Below are 20,129 nucleotides of genomic sequence, written 5' to 3' on the forward strand. Positions count from 1 at the left end.
ATCAGTAATAATGAATCCTATCTGGTCTAAAATCAACCGAACATGGGATAGAAAAATAACACCTCCAGACTTCCTATATTTTAAGCAACAACGTGCTTACTTTTATTCTTCAGAACAGTTTCACATGAAGTGAAGTCATCAGGTCTGTGGTATTAATAGAGAGGACAGGAATCCAAGCAATTACTTTATAATTTGCTTCCATGGAAGCTGCTCCCCATTCGTCCTGTGAGATACAGTTGAGTATGTTGAAAAATTTTCTTTACTAGGAAGGGGCCCTTTGGGGACAAGGTTGATCAACAGCCGATATTATGTACACCAACAAATTCATGCCTAGATGTTTTTCACATTTTTTATGATATTTCAAAATAGGCAAAGAAGGAGTTGCTTTGTCTGGAAGTTTCTCTTTTCAACTCAAATTTAATGGCTCTGACCACGTCATTTGTTCCATTTTATCCCTCTTGTGGAATTTCAGTTTGGGGTTAAGCTACCTTAGAATGAAAACTGATTAAAGTGAAAGTTGTTCTGTGGAATTAAATCAAGAACAGCTCCAAACCTACTTTATGGAATCATAGAATCATAGAATATGGTTTGGGTTGGAAGGGACCCCTTGTCCTGTCGCAACAGGCCCTGCTAAAAAGCTTGTCCCCATCTTTCTTATAAGCTCCCTTGAAGTACTGAAAGGCTGCAATAAGGTTTCCCCGAAGTCTTCTCTTCTCCAGAATAACCCCAACTCTCTCAGCCTTTCTTCATAGGAGAGGTGTTGAATCCCCCTGATCATTTTTGTGGCCCTCCTCTGGACCCGCTCCAACAGGTCCATGTCTTTCCTGTGCTGAGGGCCCCAGAGCCGGATGCAGTACTCCAGGTGGGGTCTCACCAGAGCAGAGTAGAGGGGCAGAATCACCTCCCTTGACCTGCTGGCTACGCTTCTTTTGATGCAGCCCAGGATACAGTTGGCCTTCTGGGCTGCGAGCCCACATTGCTGGCTCATGTCCAGCTTTTTGTCCACCAGTACCCGCAAGTCCTTCTCGGCAGGGCTGCTCTCAATCCCTTCATCCCCCAGCCTGTATTGATACCCAGGGGTTGCCCCAACCCAGGTGCAGGACCTTGCACTTGGCCTTGTTGAACCTCATGAGGTTCACACGGGCCCACTTCTCGAGCTTGTCCAGGTCCCTCTGGATGGCATCCCATTCCTCAGGCATTATCCCACCAAGTATTTGACCCTTGAAAGGAAACGGTATTTAACTTAGTAAGAAAGGCAATAGCACAAAGGTTTTTTCCCTAGAGAACCATTACCATTATTTTACTTCCAGGTTTCAAAACCTGTTACTATTAAGATAGACAGGACAGGCTAGTAAGTTAAGATTTACATAAGGTTTAGTGGGACTTAAGTTTTGAATTGTCTTACAAATCTGTGTTCAAATAGCTAAATCACCTCAGATAGAAAACTTAAATTATTAAGATAAATTCTTAAGATTATCAGGATAAATTATTGAGAAGGATCTTCAGACATGCAACTTCAATAAGAGCAATTCTTTCTTGAATAAAGCTCCTCTCTCCTGAAATTTATTTCATGTTAAAAGGATTGATCACAGATCTTGAGTTTCACCTATTTTGCATGACATGCAAGATATTAAAAGGCCTTTCAAATCTTCCCATACTGATATTTTACCCTCTCTACACTGCTATTTTATCTTAAAGGACACAGTTTAGTGGATGGGTTCTCTATCTTAATTTTTAAAAATCTTTAATTTAAAAAAAACCACAAGGTTAGAGAATGTTGGGGTTTAGGATACCTCTGTCTTAAAACTTTTATGCAGAAAATAACTGTGTGTAAGTGCTAGTTGAGAACTCACATTAGGAGAAAGAAAGAAGAGAACAAAAATATTAGAGATACTAAGTACTACTGTAATACTGAAATGACATCCCTGTGATGGCTGAAAACATATTGTATGATTACATAGTTTGAGAAAAATAAAGCAAATCCTGGTCTTCTCACAATGAAAAAGTGGACAGAGCTCACTCGGAAGTATACATTAACTGAAGATTTACTCTCCCCAAAACTAGAATGAATGTTACTGTGATATACTCTTACTAATGACATTATTCCCACCTTTCACATCTATCACAGGATGCAGAGCACCAAAATATGATCTGTGAAACTATCATTATCTGAAAGAGACTTTTGGGGTTTGTGTTTTTATGTATTACCATGCTGAGCTTAGGAATCTAATCCTTACCTTTAGAAAGAAAAGTTTTCAAATTAAAAAAAAAAAAAACACCAAACTTTGGATTCTTTTTCTGGACTATCAGCAGATACTAATTTGAATTAATCTAACAGCTAACGAGTATTTCTTGATTTGAAACATGGTTGTTGTAGGCAGGATTATGAAGTTCCATAAAGCCTTTTATTCATAAGGCATTGGCTGTGCACATTGTGTTGAAAGCATTCAAAGTAGAATCAACATGCGAAAACAGTAGTTACACAATAATTTGAGGCATGTTATTATACTTTTTAATTCTCTTTTGGAATGTTGGAGTTATTTCAATACGCCTCTACCACAATGTCTTTTTTAATTACTATGAAAACCTTTTTTCTTTAATATGATAAATAGTGCAGCTAGTCCAGAGAATAGCTTCACGTGCACTATTTTGCTTATGCATTATGCACATGAACCCATATACAAGTTATAAATTCTATTTGATTAGAATGTACTTATTATGAAATTGCTGCATTTTTATTGCATCTAATTGAAAGAGTAACCAACATGGCTGATGACAACTGTATCAAGTACTTCACAAGGAGAGTCTGAGCAACGTAGGAGAACCCTTTTTCCTTCAGTTTGAAGGAACGTGACATCAAGTACTGGAAGAGTATCACAGATCAAATAAAGCAGCTAAGATCTGGTAGGGAAGACTGAAAACGGCCATTCCCCCCAAAAATGATAAAAACCCCCCACTTTCCTAGGAAAAAAAAAAAAAAATCACAAGTCAATTAGCTTTTGACTTTTTAATAAGCGCTTATAAAGGCAGAGCTTTAAGTTTATTACTGTGAAAGCATTCTGCTTAGCTTAGTGAATATAAGCATTTACTCTCCTGCTGCTTCACATTGACTACTGAGATTCAGTCAGTTGATTCAAGAGTTAGTCTGTTTATCCCCTGGCATTAGCTAGTAAATTACAAGTTCAAGGAATGCCTCCCCGGAAGACTAGGGTTTCATGGTAACCAATTAAAATAATTTTAGCATACACATTTCACTGAATAATTAGCTTGATAATGTAATGCAATAGAGTTATGACATGGCAAAATCATGTACTACAGTAACATAAAATGTACATGAATGGATGGTAATCACATACATAGAAGCTGAAAATAAAAATTGAGGTAGAAAAGAAAACTAACTACTTAAATTCCAAATTAAAGATTGTTTCAAAGACACACTCATAGGAAAATTACCAATTTGAGCAAAGTCTTACTTAATTTCTCTACATGCAGCAACATGTTTCAACAAAGGATTTGGCTTCCGCTGATGGAAACATTAGTTCATGGTTAGAAGAATACAATACTAAACCTCTTTTTATTTTAACCAGTAAGATAAAATAACTTAACTTATGTAAGATAATAAAATATGATCATACCAATCTCAACTTAATAAAATAAAACAGAAGTTTAGGGAATACCTGGCATTCAAACCAGATTTTTGACCTTTTGCCTTTGAAATACTCAGACAAGCACATTTTGCATCTCTTGTATTTTTCACACAGTCTATGTAAAGCTGAATTGAACCTTAGCACATCTATCCATCTATCTAATACATTCAGCTTACGTGTTATGCATATTTTTGTTCTAGTCTTCATATATTTCCTTCATGATTTTAAACTAAATATTACACTATACACTGCTAAAAGTATTATGACTAATTGATAAGTCTATACTTCCTCAGAGTCTTACTGAAATAATTCCAGTACTCCAGATTTCAGGTAGCAGAGATAGATAAACTACCAGACATTTAACTGGGTACTTAATAATAACACCCATATCTAAATGCATTTCAAAAATATGAATGGTGACAACAGAACAAGAAGTCATCAACAGGGACTTAAACATTTTTCTTGTTTATATTGTTAGAAGTTAACATGTCCATTTTTTAAGGAGTCTAAAAATATCCATTGTTCCTCAACTTAACTAATTTGCTTGTTATTATTAGTAAAATAATGGTTAAAAACATGGTATTTATTACCATGTTTTTCAAAGATGGATCCTTTTGCATGGGATCACTGAAAAACTTCAAATCTGAACAAGATGATGATTACCTTCTGTGTTTCTCATCTACTTACCTATGTATTTTAAAGACTTTCATTTATCAGCATTCTCTGACATTACAATGTCACCCAAGGAAGACGGGTCATAATTGTTTTTCATTGAAAAATTATTAAAAAATACTCATGCACACTAGTACAGTGGCCATTCTTGAAATTAGTCTTTTCTTTCTAACTGTTTCTTAATCACACCATAGAGAGCGAAGAATTTTTTTCCAGAAATCACCACTAACATTTCGTACAGATTTAGCATATTGGCTTTATTTTTCTAAATTCTTTAATGTGATGAATGGTTTCAAACACATATTATCCTTTCAAAATGCTGATTAAATAACCTAGATAACATCAGGAACTGAACTGCATGGAAAAATTTACATATAAAAGAAGACATGAGTTAGGGGGAAAAACATCACCTATGCTAAGAAAGCTTAACCTATAGCTTACCGGTCATAGTCTCCATTACACAGTGCTCTGACAGAAATCTTGAATGCCTGCCACACTGGATTTAATGTATTTTTCACAACTTCTGTTTTGTGGCAGATTGTAAAACTGTAATAAAAAAAGATATATTTTGTATTTGTTTACTTTTTCTTTTGTGTCAACAAACATGGAATCAAAGAGCTGTAATGCGTATTCACTCATACAATGTCCATATAAAATTTTACATAAGAAAAACAGAAATGCAGTGAAATCAGAGAGAAGGGAGGACTGAAAAGGACAGACCTGTTTGAGAGATATTACAGACTAGGGTGCTAAACAACTCCAAACCTAAAATGTTTTTACCCAAAATTTCGAAAGAATTACAACCATTCAGTAAGTTATTTCAGGCAAGAGCAGCCTCCATCCCACTTGTTTAAACAGGCCTTGTACAGCCAGGAATCAGTCACAGATCCAGAAAGAAAGTGGTCTGGTAAGGATTTGACTCTTGCTTAGCGATTAAGAAACTGAGCCAAGGGAGCTCAGTTTGTCTTTTCTTCAGGAACAAACTTTCTGATGCTTGTTACCCATTTTATGTCTATAATTTTTTAACCAGGGCTGTCTCAGGAGCTCAGTTTGTCTCTTCTTCAGGAACAAGCTTTCTGATACTTGTTCCCATTTTATGTCTACGATTTTTTAACCGGGGCTGTCTCAGGTAAAACACATAAGGCTCTGTGAGATCCCATGATGACCTTGTCTCAGGTGAAATACAATGAATTGTTTTAATGCATTCTGCTTTCTCTAAGTGATGCAAAATTAAAATACTTCTTTTCAATCCTCAACTTGGGGATTGAATTGTTCAAAATAAAATAGGAGGCAAGGTCACGGGTGAAATGACTACTGAATTTCTACATACAGACGTAACTAAAGTCATCCTTTGAGGGAATATCTTCCTTACGTTCCAAAGGCCTATGTTTTTATCCTGGCTATGATTCAGAAGACGTGCCTCAAGCTAAGAGACAGAAAAGAGAGCATCCTTCTGCCCACAGGTGCAGAAGTACTGCCCCAATCTCCTGTTGGATTCAGGAGACCAATAAAGAATCAGTGGCTCACCACTCACCTCTTCGAAGGAAGTGGAGAAGCATGGCACTCAAGGCCAAGATAAACTGCATATACCAGCACTCCCAGTAATGCCCAGAGAAATTCCACTAATGACCTTAATGACACTCACAAAGGAGCCATAACTCCTCCAGGCTTGCAATTTAAGATATTCAGCTTTATTCAGGAAGATGTGCTATAATCTGCCTCCGAGAGGAAAAGAGCAGGGAACAGACATACATATACCCATACATAGGTTTACATTAACAATTGTTCCAGTTAAGCTACTGAAACAAGTAATATCATACATGTCTAGCCTTTGGTTTGATACGATGTTATACGTGAGGACTATAAGTTTCCAAGAAATCTTAACCTGCCAGCAGACCCCCATGTAAGCAGAAGACCAGAAGTTAGCATGTCAAGTTTTAGCAGCAGAACAGGAGAGATTAACCTACTTTAACAAATTAAAGCATGAATGTAGCAAACAGCCACTTGTAAAAAAAATTTTCTATTTAAGGTATTTTTGAATTCTATTTCCTAGAACCCTGTCAAAAAGATAAAAGATATTTCCAAATTTGCAGTATAAAATGTTTTTACCTAAAAAAATTTCTAAACATTAGCATATTCTGCAGCTAAAATTTCCTTTGAGAATTCTATTTAATTTAAAGACATAGTGTATCTTAGCAAAAGTAATGCTATTTAACTATTTTTATTACAATTAATTTTCATAGTGCTCTATATTTATCATACATTCAACTCTTAAAACCCTGAGTGCAATATTTGATCTATTTGTTACAATAGTTTTATTCCTATACTGCATAATATGATATACTTAAATCCAACAAACATTATAAACAAAACACAGCTTAATCTGATAAATACAAAAAAAATGAAAACTATATTACCATCTGCAAATAAATAAGTTGCCTACTGTTTAGCAGCAGAAATACTTAACAGGCATCTACCTGCCATCTTCATTGCTTCGATGAAATACAAGGAAAGGATCCGATTTCCCAAAGAAGTCCTTCTTGTCTAATTTGTTTGCACAAAATTGCATTAAAACTGAATCCTGAAATGGGTAATACAGAAAAATTACATACAACATGCAGTTTACTACACTAAAAGTAAAAAAATAATCATTGACTAATAACCATACAGACAGAAAACAAAACAAATGAGGGTCTCTGCCTTCTAGACGCCCTCTACACATTCGTATTCCTGCAATGTCCTTATAGTGCAGTTTGAACTGCTGGAACCAAGAATTCCTTTGTAGGGGGATGCAGAAGAAGGGTAAATTTCTATGCTAAAAGCCTCAGGATTTTTCCAGTATTTTTTGACATCCAAAGTTGCATTCTGAGGGAAGTAGATGCACAGGCAAGGAATGCACATTAGAATTAATTTTAAAAACTCCACTGAGACACAACAAAACCTCGTTCCTTCAGTGACTTAAACCTGCAGTTGTCTGCTCCTGCTGTCTGTAAAGCAAATGGCTTAGCAGCTTGCTATTAAGAGTCTAGAAGCTTCCAGAAAATGAGCCTGGAAGATACCAAATACACCCATTCTGATGACAAATAAGGAGAAAAGTTTCTTTGCTGTGGTCAGGCAAACTGATAGTCACACATGGTCACCTCTTTGGGCAGCCAAGAATGCAAGAAGGATTATAAATGCAAAGATAAACCTGCAGACTCAGCAGCTAACTGGGGCAGGGCCTGCTAGAAGAGTGTGTTTCATAAACAGGTCCACAGGTGTAACAGCAATGACAGGAAGACTAGGGAAAATGTGGGCTCACCACTGAGTGGGGCAAGGGACCAGATGACAAAGGACATGGAAAAGTCCATGTTTCTCATAGCCTTCTATGCCTTGATCTTTACTGGTAAGATTTGCCTTCAAGAATCTTGGGCATCTGAGACCCAGACCTGAGAAAGTTTGCAACAAGGATGACTTGCCCTTGGTAGAGGAGGACCAGGTAAGGGAACATTTAAACAGATTAGACATACAGAAGTCCATGGGACCTGATGGGATGCACCTGTGAGTGCTGATGGAGTTGGCCAATCAAAAGTGAGGCCACTTTTGATTATCTGTGGAAAGTCGTGATCTTCAGGAGAAGTTCCTGAGGACTGGGAGAAAGCAAATGTCACTCCTATCTTCGAGAAAGGGCAAGGAAGAGGATCCAGGCCAGTCTTGCCTCAATTCCTGAGAAGATGATAGAGCAAATAATCCTGGAAAACATTTCCAAACACATGAAAGACAAGAAGGTGGCTGAGAGTCAATCAGCATGGATTTACAAAGGGGAAATTCATGACTGATCAACCTGAAGCCTTCCCTCATGAAATGAGTGGCTCTAGTGGATGTTGTTTATCTTGACCTTAGACATTGTCTCCCATAATATCCTTGTTCACAAACTGATGAATTACAGACTAGATAACTGGACAGTGAGGTGGACTGAAAACTGGCTGAACTGTTGGGCTTCAAAGCGTCATGATCAGTGGCACAAAGTCCGGCTGAAGACACCAGTTACTAGAGGTGTACCCCAGGTGTCAAAAATGGGGCCAATAATACTTAACATCTTCATCAATAACCTGGATGATGGGACAGAGTAGACCCTCAGGAAGTTTGCAAATGATACAAAAGTAGAAGTAGTGGCTTATACACCAGATGGTTGTGCTGCCATTCAGAGGCACCTGTACAGGCTGGAAAAACAAACCAATGGAGTTCAACAGAGAGAAATGCCAAGTACTGCACTTGGACGGGAATAAACCCATGCACCAGTACAGGCTGCAGGCCAAACAGCTGGAAAGCAGCTTTGCAGAAAAGGACTGGGGGGTCTTGGTGGACACCAAGTTGACCAATGTGCCCTTGGCAGCAAAGAAGGCCAATAGTCTCCTGGGCTGCATTAGGAAGAGTGCTGCCAGAAAGTTGAAGGAAGTGACTCAGCACTGGTGAGGCCACTCCTGGAGTAGTGTGTTCAGTTCTGGCGTCCCCAGTACAAGAAAGACATGGACATACTGCAGCGATTCCAGTGAAAGGGTCACTAAAATGATTAAGGGATTGAACCATCTCTCATATGAGGAGAGGCTGAGAGAGCTGGAATTATTTAGCCTGGAGAAGAGAAGGCTCAGGGGGATTTTATCAAATTGTATAAATACCTGATGGGAGGGAGTAAACAGACTCTGCTTAGTAGTATCCAGTGGAAGAACAAGTGGTAACAGGTACAAGTTGAAATACAGGAAATTCCATTCAAATACAAGAAAAAACTTTTTTACCGCGAGTGCGGTGAAAGAGACTGTGGAGTCTCCTTGAACATACTCAAAACCTTACTGCACAGAGCCCTGAGTAACCTGCTCGAAGAAGAGCGGGAAGGTTGCACTAGACAATCTCTTCCAACCTCAGCAATTCAGTGATTCTAAAAATCCTTCCCATTCTGAATATAAGCTATAAAAGTTTGGCAAAAAATCTCAGAAGAAAAGTCCTGGTTTCGGCTGGGATAGAGTTAACTTTCTTTCTGGTGGCTGGGGGCGGTGCTGTGTTTTGGGTTTGGTAGGAGAGGAACGTTGATGGCCCACTGATGTTTTGGTTGTTGCTGGGTGGTGCTTGCACCGGGGACTTTTCGGCCTCCCGTGCTCTGCCAGGTGCAGGGGAAGCTGGGGGCGGGGGGACCATAGCTGGGGCGGTTGACCCAGCTGGCCAATGGGGTATTCCATACCATGTGATGTCATGCTCAGTATAAAAACTGGGCGGGGGGGCTCTCGCGGTTCGGGACACGCGAGGTGTCAGTCGGCGGGTGGTGAGCAGTTGCATTGTGCATCACCTGCTTTGTATATTCTATTATTGTTGTTGTTATCATTGTTACTCTTACTGTTCTATTTTGTTTTATTTCAATTATTAAACTGTTTTTATCTCAACCCATGAGTTTTCCTACTTATGCCCTCCTGATTATCTCCCCCATCCTACTGGAGGAGCGGGGTGAGCGAGTGGCTGCGTGGTGTTTAGTTGCCGGCTGGGGTTAAACCACAACAAGGTCAGATGAGAATTAATCCAAATACTGAATAACCTTAGGTAGGAAAATATCACAGAGAAAGTATGTGACAGCTGGAGAGGCAGCGCAAGAGATTGTGTGAGAGAGTGTGCACATGAAAGAGCATGACAGAGAATGCAAAAGACAGTGCAAAAGAGAGAAATTGAGTCCCAAATTCTTTGCAAGCTCCCTTCAGTGATTTTGAAATAGTCACCATATATATAAAATTTGAAGTGGGGTGAATCTGGGAGAACATGAAGGCCTTGGAAGGCACCTAGTATTTGTCTTCATTAAAAGGGAAAGAAAAAAAAATCCTGTTCTGATTATGGATTTAATGACATATTTATAACTTTTAAATAGTTTGTTATAACTAGGGTACAAATGCTGGTCTTGGAGGATAAACCCAGAATATCAGGAAAAAATTGCCTTTAGTCTCTTTTAATAAATGCTTGGGGTGATGGCACATGTCTCTTAAGAATGGTAGGAGCTTAACTTCTTAAGAAATGTAGAAGCAGGAAAGCAATTAAATGATGTACCCATTTTGTCATCTGATAAAAATGTGAACATTTTGATCATGTACTACGTACAACAGTTTGAGCCGATGTAAAACAGAGGGGAAAGACAGGCATTTTCCAAACTTACTCATTCGTACTAGTAACACGGGAATTTCCTACTGCTAAATGGGAGTTAAATGAGACTGAGTTGGTGCACCCTATTAACATAACTGCAGGACCGGCAGGTTGCCTGGAAAAGGCAAATAAGATTTGAGCCCATGTGCTACAAAATTAAGGATTTCTTTTTACTTTAAATATCTAATGAAATTAAGAAAATAAGGCCTAAACAGATTAGCTATTGGATATATTAGTAAAAAGAGAAACAAGACTACTGCATAAACAGAAAAAAATTAACCACTTATGATGTAGTATAAAAGTTAAAAATTATACAAAAGGTGAAGCATTACCCCCTCAACACCACCAAATTACAAAAACTAAGCCCCAGAAACAAATCTCTTCAAGCCTCAAGGTATTTTTGTAGGTTCATGTATCTAATCTTGCATTCTCCAGATCCCCTGTACATTCTCATCAAACGTCTGATACTATTGCTTTCTTCATTTAAGATTTGCTATCTTGTCATTGCAAACTCTTCAAAGATACACCCTACAGCCCCATCCAATATATACCATGCTTTGACAAACTGTCCCCCTCCTCAGATTCCAGCCGGTCTTTATCACCCCATATCTAATAATCCTTCCTTATTCTTCCTTCTAGTCTCTGTTTCCCAAAAAAAATACAATTTATGGATTGTTGCTAGCTCATTCAGTGCTGGGAAGCAACTGAGCTGGCCTGGCTGCCTGGTGCCTTCTGACCAGCAAGCCTCCTCCTCTGTCCAATCCACTTCTCCATGAACCCTAGGAGGAGGAGGAGTGGTGATGCTCTTGGGGAAGGTCGTGACCACACCATGACTCTCCCCTTCACCAGCCAAATTCCCCACTGCCCCCCGCACCGAAATTCTTCTATTTTCTATTAATTAAGTAGGCATCTGCCATTAATAGGCCAAGGAAGTCTTCACTTTCTTTAAAGAAAACTGTTTAAACTCTTCTTTTATGGCGATTCTTTGAAATACCTTACTACTTTTTTCCAATAAACATTTAATTTCACGTTTTTAAAATAGTATGACTCACTATTAGCATAAAACCTTTTAACTATAAGGCTAAAAATCCAAAATTTTACTTTGATGTTCATGTAACATCAATATTCCGCAATGGAAACATAACTCCATGGCTGAAACAAGTGGATCTCTGTTAAAAATAGGACACTAAGAGATTAAAATGTGATTAATTACTTGGGAAAACAAAGACTAGATTTAAAACTCATCTAAGAATCAAAAACTTTATGCTTCGTATTGTTTTCTGCTTCTTTCTGCTTCTGCTATCTAAAACTAAGAGTAACTGATAGGAAAAAAGTATCCTAACTTCTTACATATATCACAAAGTGCAAATTTATACATTATACCTTGACAATCTGTTGCAGTGTAAATCACAAAATCATTTTCATTTTATTTTTCAAAAAGCAATGAACAGACACTTACTCGGCAACAGCCCAGTTCCTCTGCTGTTACTATGACTGTTCCACATTTCTTCCCAGGAATTCCTCTGCAAGAAAATACAACTACATCACCTCAGTTCCTTAATACCATTTATGAACGTTACAACTGATACAGATAAGCACAAGGTAAGCTTTCAGGTCACAAAATTGATGGCATGCTATATACTTTCCCTTTTCTGTCACTTGTCGTATGTAAAAAAGTTGGTTTATCCCAAGTGAATTGGTAAATGCGTTGCATATTTATTCTAACTAGCAAAAAACAAATCCGTTTCAATTTTAAAGGAAGTGGCATAACAAGTTTGAATAGGATGAAATTACAATATTAGAAATTCTATTTTCTACCCTCCCATTGATGTTTTATTTAGAGATGACTCTACAACTTACTGACTTTTGAAAAGCAACCTTTTGCAAATTTTCCTTAAACAAAATACCTAAAACATATTTAAAACTATACGCCAGTCTTATTTTACAGTATTTATTCTGAAATGTTTATGAAGACACAGAATAATCTCACCATCGTATCAGATACAGTAGTTGTGAAATAAATTATAATTCACCCAGACAGCAATTAAAAACATGCTGCTGCAACACCAGAAAGCACAAAACAGATCCTTAGCATAAAGAACAATATAGGAACAGAAAAGCCACACATAATCTGATAGTATTCAGTGGCAGCAGCCTTTTGGGGGGCCGGGGCGGTGGAGGGGGAAGTACAAATATTTAGATGCAACTTTTTGTATGATGCTATACTATAAATGAGAAATTCTGCAATATCCTAATGTCTATTAGTATGTCCATTAACACACACCTTGGCAATTACTTCTAGATTTTTTTCAAAAAATGCTATTGCTTACGCTAATTTTATTTCTAGTTCTTTATTTCTTTACGTCTTTCTTGAAAATAATTATTTGAATAAAATTACTTTCCAAGAAGACATTAAGGTAAAATTATATTTTCAAATTAATTGTATTTTTTAGTTTTTTCTATGAGAACTAGAGGGCACTCCTGTTTTTCTGTTATCACAAAACATTAATGTAAACATTTGCTGTTGTTCTTATTTTGCTTATTAGTTTCCTTAATCCTTTTGAATTTTTTTACAATGCTCTACAACTTTAAATAAGTTTAGCAAGACTGTCGTATAATAAAGAACTGGTGGGAAAATAGCTCTTAAAAGCAGATAAAAGTTTAGAAATTATAAATAGAGGAGCAAATACTGATGCAAATTTATGCAAGCTCACTGAAACTCTTGTTTAGAAGTTGATGTTTAGGTCTATAAGGAATACATCAGGGAATGCTGCTCCTATACTGCTGCAGTCATTTGCCAGTAATCAGACAGATACAAGACTGCTCTCCCGGACCTCCTCAGTGCTACATGGTAAGTCTGAATTTCACAAGGAAAACAGTGGATAGGGAAACTATTCAAGTTTTTGTTGCGAAATTTTAAATGACAATTTAAATACATACAAAACTTATGGCACTCTTCCATTTAATGCAGTATGACTTATAAAGTACAATACCTTAAGACCAAACAGCAGAATTTTCTTCAAATAACAGAAGAAAAAGAATCTGGTCATTCCAAATGTTACACAGTATGATTCATAGTTTTAGCAGCATCTTCAAATCGTCTGTTTTTAAAGCTGTCACCCTTCAACAGCTCACGACTGAAAATTACCCATTTTAGCCTCTGTAGCAATGAGATACTGAAATTGAAATCTCAGATTTCAAAAGATGAAAAAACTGCATTTTTTCTTTTGAACAATACTTCTTGAAGCTTCAAAAACTTTTGAAATTTGGTAGTAAGAGCAGCAGTAGAAATGACTTAGTTATCAGGGTGATATTGACCTTACATGGTAAAATGTTTCAAGAACAAATAACCATGACCCGGCTTTGACAGGTAAGGAAGAAACAGAAATCTCAGAAGTGTGACTAAAAAACCAGAAGTTCCCAGCACCACAATTCTGTAGGTTATGCCAACTCAAATAGAAGGCACCAGTATCACAATTACCATTACCTGAACCAAAATTCTTCTTACTGAAGTATTTAAGCCCAGTTAACTGTGCCATTAGGGACATATTTGCGACATAGTCTGGGCTGTGACAGTACTTTGAAGAAAAAGCATCAAACATTTCCTTTGGTATGAAAAGTCAAATAGATTTATCCCACTTCCAAAAGATTATTGTGTCAGATGCTGGATTGTGAAAAGTACAACTCTGATCATCTCCTGAAGAGCTGGAGGCCTGAAGTAAACTATTGACAAGCAAGCCCCGTTTCTGACAAACTAGTCACCAAACAGTTGCCATTTGATAGAGAACCTTGTGCCACCCTGCCTGCAGTTATAACACATGGCAGTCAACACCTGCCTGTCTCAAACTGAGATTTGCACATGAAGCCATTTATGCGAAGACATGCTTCATTTCATCTTATGAACATGAAGGCCAAGGGAGGCCTAGCCCCAAGAGACACAGGTGTCTGGAATTATCACTCTGAAGGATGGGGGAAACTGGAGAGGCAATCCCCTGAAAATATTTGGGTGGGTATGTCAGGAAAAAAAAAAAAGGAATTCTTGAGTGTTTAGTAGACGTGAAAAGTACACACAGTATATCTGAAAGTGCTTGGGGTAAGGTTTGGCTTGATGTATCACCAAGGTTCTCAAGGACACGTGCCTTACAAAAGAAGGATAATATTACCGTGATGGCTGGCGAAGAGGTGAAATGCCTTAATTGAGATTAGCACAGAATTTCTCTACAGAACAAAAAGTTCTCATTATTCAGGAACTAAAAACTCTACCAAATGACCTCTACAGTTTGTGATGCTATTAAGTATGCTTGTCTTGACACTACAAGCATGAAAAAAGTACTGGACCATTTGCAGACACTAAAGAGTTTGTTCTCTTACGAATTCCCTTACAAACCTCTCATTAAGAAAAAAATCCTTAAATGTAAAGTCAGCACCCTGACAAAAACTTCAGTGGTCACAGATCAGCCAAGGAAAGACTTTTAACTAGCAATAATGCCTTGTGAGAAAATAACAAAATAATTTCAAGCCAGTCTTATCACTGTATGAAAATACATTACTTGGAGATTCGGCATTACAGACCAGTCCTTCCAAATGCCAGGGTAATACTGACTAATATTACCTTGAAGACAAGCATGTAAGAGTTCCACCCGTTTAAATCCAGAATGCAGTGCCACTGCCCATCTTCTGGGGGTGAAGCTGTTATTGAGCTGCCCTGGAATTGGTTCTATAGCACTGAAGTGACAATACAGAATTTATGTTTAGGCAACCAATTTCTCAGGGTAAGTTTCTCTGGAAAGGGTAACAGATCAGGGTTTGTGGTGTAATAACGAGGCAATCTGTATTGCATAACCACTGTCAACTCCAACACTCAGTGCTAGTTATCTGACACTCAGATATAGAAAATGTGCCAGTCTAAGTGTGAATAGGATGCAAACTGAATAAAGGAAGGTAAAATGTGAGGAAGATCTATGTTTCAGTGGGTCCTACTGGTCTGAGAGCCCAGAACTTGTAGGTGTTCTACCTTGTTTTGGACAGTATTTGAGGAAGCAATATTTGGACAGTATTTGAGGGAGCAAATAATTTGAGTGTTAGAGGAATCGAACAGAAAACTATCATCAAATGAAAGGTCCTCAACAATACCTGCATGTCTCTAGATATGATACAGTCTTGAGGAGTAATTATTGTCTCCTTAGAACAAATGATTCCACGATTCAGACACCACATCTGCAGCACCTACAGAAGTTTGAAAAGACACTCTGAAGACCACTTGGGCTTTAACAAGGACTGAATGGAGGACCTTCCCGGAGTTGGTGAAAAAGTGAGAGAAAGATGACAATTTATCTGGGAATTCAAACCTGAGAGGTTAAACAGAGCTTCCAATCTTGCAAGCTGAAACTGCAATGAGGCAGAGGATGGAACATTTTTCAGATCATTCAAAAATTTACAGTATTATCCCTGAATTTACAGAACCTAGCCCTCTGGCAGCCACAACCACAGGTAAGAGGATAGGACAAATATATAGGAAGTCCCAATTCCAGGGTTCAGATGTTTTTCTATCAATTATGTCCACAGCAAGATGACAGAAAATAGGCCAGCTGGCTCCAGTACAGCCTCATTAGCAGGCAATGGCACTCAGATGTGAGTAACTAGCATAGAATGCTCATTAAGCTTTGCAATGGCTCTGCCTCCTCATTAAAGGGAATCCCTACAGGAATGCACTTAGTAGATCCTGAAAGCAGCATTGCTCAGAGTTATAAATGTGACTAGCATCTTCTCTCTAGGAATACAGAACATGCAAATATCTAATTCTGAACAATGTCTGGGAAGGTGATGCTTTCTTGAGAGAAAAATAAAGCTGTGTCATTTCTGGAAGTAGATACATCTGCTCCTCATCCTTCCATGCTAACACAACCAGGGCATGCAAGGCCAGTCTGAGTAAATCTTACACATGGAGCTTGTCTTGAGAAGGCATTTAATGAATCTAGTAACCCAATAGACAAAGAGTGTAAACGTTACTGTTAACATGTCAGATTCTCCATTTCACCTGCTTTGTATGACTACATTTATTTTCCAAGAGAAATTATCCAGAGTAAATGGTCACCTCTGTATCTGGCCAGTCTGTAAAATAAAGTGCGACACTAAAGTACGTTCTTGAACAAAACCACTCATAGTCATAGGGATAACAGGCTAGCGCACCATATGGGGAGCAAGAGTCCTCTGCGACAGACTGCATCGAATTCAAAGCTCTTAATGGTGTCAGAAACAGAGAGGGAGATTCAGGAGACATCCTCATACTTGCCAAGACCAAATACTATTAGGTTCATGCCTCAGAGGCGTAATCCGCTGGTGCTTGTAAAACCAATGAAACTGCAAGTCATGCCTGTCATGAAGACGAAGAAGAAAAATGTGCGTATATATCTTCACTTTTGCACTCACCATGAAGGTTAGTAGCAAGGTATGTTTCAGCCTGCCTGACAGACCACTGCAATGGTGACCCTCTAGGCTTGAGATGTTTTACCTTCATTTTGATGAAGGACAAGAGTGTCCTTTCATGGTAGACTTTCTAAGGAAACTTTCCCTGGTGATATACAATCTGACTTGGAGTTGGCCAGCTCATGGCAGCCATAGAGTCCTGAATCTCATGAGGCTTTTGTAAATGTCCAAAGTAGATAGATCTGAAGTTCAAGCTTCAAGTCTTTGTAATTTTCATTTTGAAAGAATGTCAGAGCTTACTTGAATGCCAGTCAGAGAACGGAATTCAAGCTTCTCAAGCTGCTTAAGTACAAAAAGTGCTACTTCAGTAGGGGAGTTGACTGAGACTAAAACAGCACTGGGCATTCTCTGTACGTCCGTTGGCAGAGAACAGAAAAGGCAAAATGTTAATGAACTTCAGAAATACTGTGAAAAGAAAAAGCTCTCTGATCTCAAGTGACAGATCGTCAAGAACAGTCAAGTTATGTGAATGTGGACTTGACTTTGTAAAGAGAACAGTAAATTCAAAGCAGTAAATATCCTTAGGAACGGAAGACATGCAATATTGTCAATTGAAATATTGTTATTTGAATATTAAGAGACATTAAACACACGTCTATAAGCAAACAATCCTGAAATGCAATGCAATGGTTTAATGAATAAAATAAGACAACAAATGTCTCCTAGACACCAAGGTATCCAGACTTCAGAGAGTCCAGAGTGAACAATCAACCAAGCGCAGTTGTCTAGCCACAGCACTGTCAAAAGCACCAATGACAAAATAAAACCTGAACGCTGGGAAAGCACACTTTCTCATTAACATTAACAAATATCTACCCATACCACACATACAAAAAAGAAGGTATATTTCACAGTCTTTCAGGGGGACAACTGATTTGGGTCCATTTAGTAACTGCCATACAACAGCGTGTCAGAAGCCAGACCTGAACAATGCTTGTTCACCCAAGAGAAAATATATTACACAGGCCCACACAACTGTGAAATAATTATAAGACCTTTTTTCCATAGAATCTTCACTGGTATCTTTTCCTTTCTCATAGCTAATTTCAAACTTTAAACTTCATCTGTTACTCACTTCAGACTTCACTTAATCTGTACCAAGTGATAACAAACTGCTGAATGTATGATTTTTAATCTACATGTTTAAAATAAATTTCAGGAATTTTCTCCGAAAAAAAAAATGTATAGTCTGCTGAATAATTTACCACTTTGAAGACAGAAAGAACTATAAAGACCTTCAAGAAGTCAGCAAGATTTGCCTCTCTAAATATGGGTGTCTTCAAAGTCAGCACCTTTCTCTGACCAAGTCACCACAGGCTTGCAGTAGAGTCAACTGACAGCTAGTCAAAACAGTCAATGGAGTTGCAACAGTGCAATTCACTGTGGCAGTTAGCATAAGTTAGGCCTAGACAGTGAAAAGTTAGTGAACTTTCGTTTTAGTAGAAGTAAACAAAATAGGGCCAACTTCTTGTCCCAATAGACAGGATAGTGTTCATGTGCTCAAGTAGACAGTCAAACTATGCAACCAACCTGCTCACCATCAAGAACTAAAACCATGTCCAGAACAAGTAGAGAGTGTGTGTCCCCATTCCATGGTGCTGAGGCTCTCCTGGGACAGCCCTGGTAGGAGCTGAGCAGTGGCTGTTTCTCTAATTGGTTTACTGGAGTTCCCCCACCTGCCTTGTACCTCTGTGCTCCTTTGTGGGTGTGGAGGAGGGACTTCAGTGGGCTGATGGGTCTCCTGGGATGGGTCTGGAAGTAGCCAGGGTAAGGTATTATTTGGACTCCCCCACCTGCCATTGTGTCTCTCTTCTCCTTTGCTTGCAGACAAGCTTTTTAATCACATAATCTAACACACCTCTTCTATTATACCACTTATTATACTTGTCCTCAAGGCTATTTCCTGAACAGGTTTTTAAAAATTTAATATCCAGAATGGGATTAAGAGGAGAATCACAGAACACTGTTGTCTAATAACCACAATATTTGCTGAAGTTAACCATTTTGTATGATTGTATTAGAAATTTGATAATCTGAACAGCTGATTCTTCATTGTTTGTTTGTGTGTGGGTTTTTTGCAGGAGCTAGATTACAATTAGCAGTTTCCTACTGTTCTGCAGTAGCCATAATCTATTAAACAGCAATTTAACTGATGCAGACAATTTTAGATTTTTGGGGGGTTGTTGTGGGGGGTGTGTGGGTGTGTTTGGTTTTTGTTTGTTTGTTTGGGTTTCTTTTTTCCAAACTTTTTTTTTAGTGTTAAGTTCTATACAGTATTTATTTTATTGCAGACAACTTGTGATTAGCTACTGAAATTGAAGGACATCTGAAAAGTTAAGGTTCATCTGCAAACCTTGATGACAACAGAAAGTGACTCAGTTTTAAAGTACCTTTTTCTGGTAATTTTTCAAGTTATTTAAGGAAATGATACAGTGAAGTAGTAATACTTCTAACATATATTGTGTTACTGTGTGCATAGATGTGTTTTTAAGTTTAAATGGTGTGTTTGTAAGAGTTTGCCTGAGTTATGCTGCAGATACTGAAACCTTCCTCACCTGCAGAGTTGAAGAATTTATTTACCCTTAACATGAATTAGTTCCCAGTGTGCACAGTCCCACCAACACAGAGAAAGGAAATAATAAGGAACATGTAGTGATATTAATAGAACTGTTTATGTATAGGACAATTAAGCCCTTGATTTAAAAATAAGTAGTGTAAAAAGTACTGGTGTAGTCCTTGGGGAGAGAGGGTGAGGAGGGCAGGAGAGGTTGCGGGGGGGGGTAGGAGGGGCAGGGAAGGTTACTAGGGACTTGTCATAAAGACTGAGTCTGTAAATACAGTGATCAGGTGACTGAACTATATTTGGAACCCCTCAAAATTCAGCAAAAATGCATTTATTACCGTCCTCAATTCTGAATATTAATGAGAATATGAATCATATTGTTAAAGGATATTGCAGCAGTAATGATCACAGCACTCATGGAATTCAGTAAGAGAACTAACAGCTTACATTTGTTATAAATCGATTTGAATCATGTGCAGTTGGCTGTAAATTAGGGAAACTAAATCAAAGGCTTATTTTGATAAAACACTAAGTGAAAATGTTTTGCAAAGACTTTTGAAGTTTTTTCATGCTACTCAATTTTTCAGCATGAACTGTATGATACA

General features: G+C 38.0%; 1 protein-coding gene across 1 annotated transcript in view; it reads right to left on the minus strand.

Annotated features, from left to right (window-relative positions):
• LOC104077460 (copine-8-like) overlaps positions 1 to 20,129 on the minus strand; it is a gene marked incomplete at its 3' end in the record, with an annotated part of 41,219 nt that overhangs the window by 8,073 nt on the left and 13,017 nt on the right. Inside the window, exons 6-8 of the mRNA XM_009578709.1 lie at positions 11,935 to 11,998; positions 6,797 to 6,900; positions 4,761 to 4,865 (exon numbers count right to left, since the gene is read on the minus strand). Coding sequence (XP_009577004.1) covers positions 4,761 to 4,865; positions 6,797 to 6,900; positions 11,935 to 11,998 — 273 coding nt within the window. The remainder of the gene's footprint in view (positions 1 to 4,760; positions 4,866 to 6,796; positions 6,901 to 11,934; positions 11,999 to 20,129) is intronic.

Source organism: Fulmarus glacialis, unplaced genomic scaffold (genome assembly GCF_000690835.1).
Source record: "Fulmarus glacialis isolate BGI_N327 unplaced genomic scaffold, ASM69083v1 scaffold6465, whole genome shotgun sequence".
Taxonomy (NCBI): domain Eukaryota; kingdom Metazoa; phylum Chordata; class Aves; order Procellariiformes; family Procellariidae; genus Fulmarus; species Fulmarus glacialis.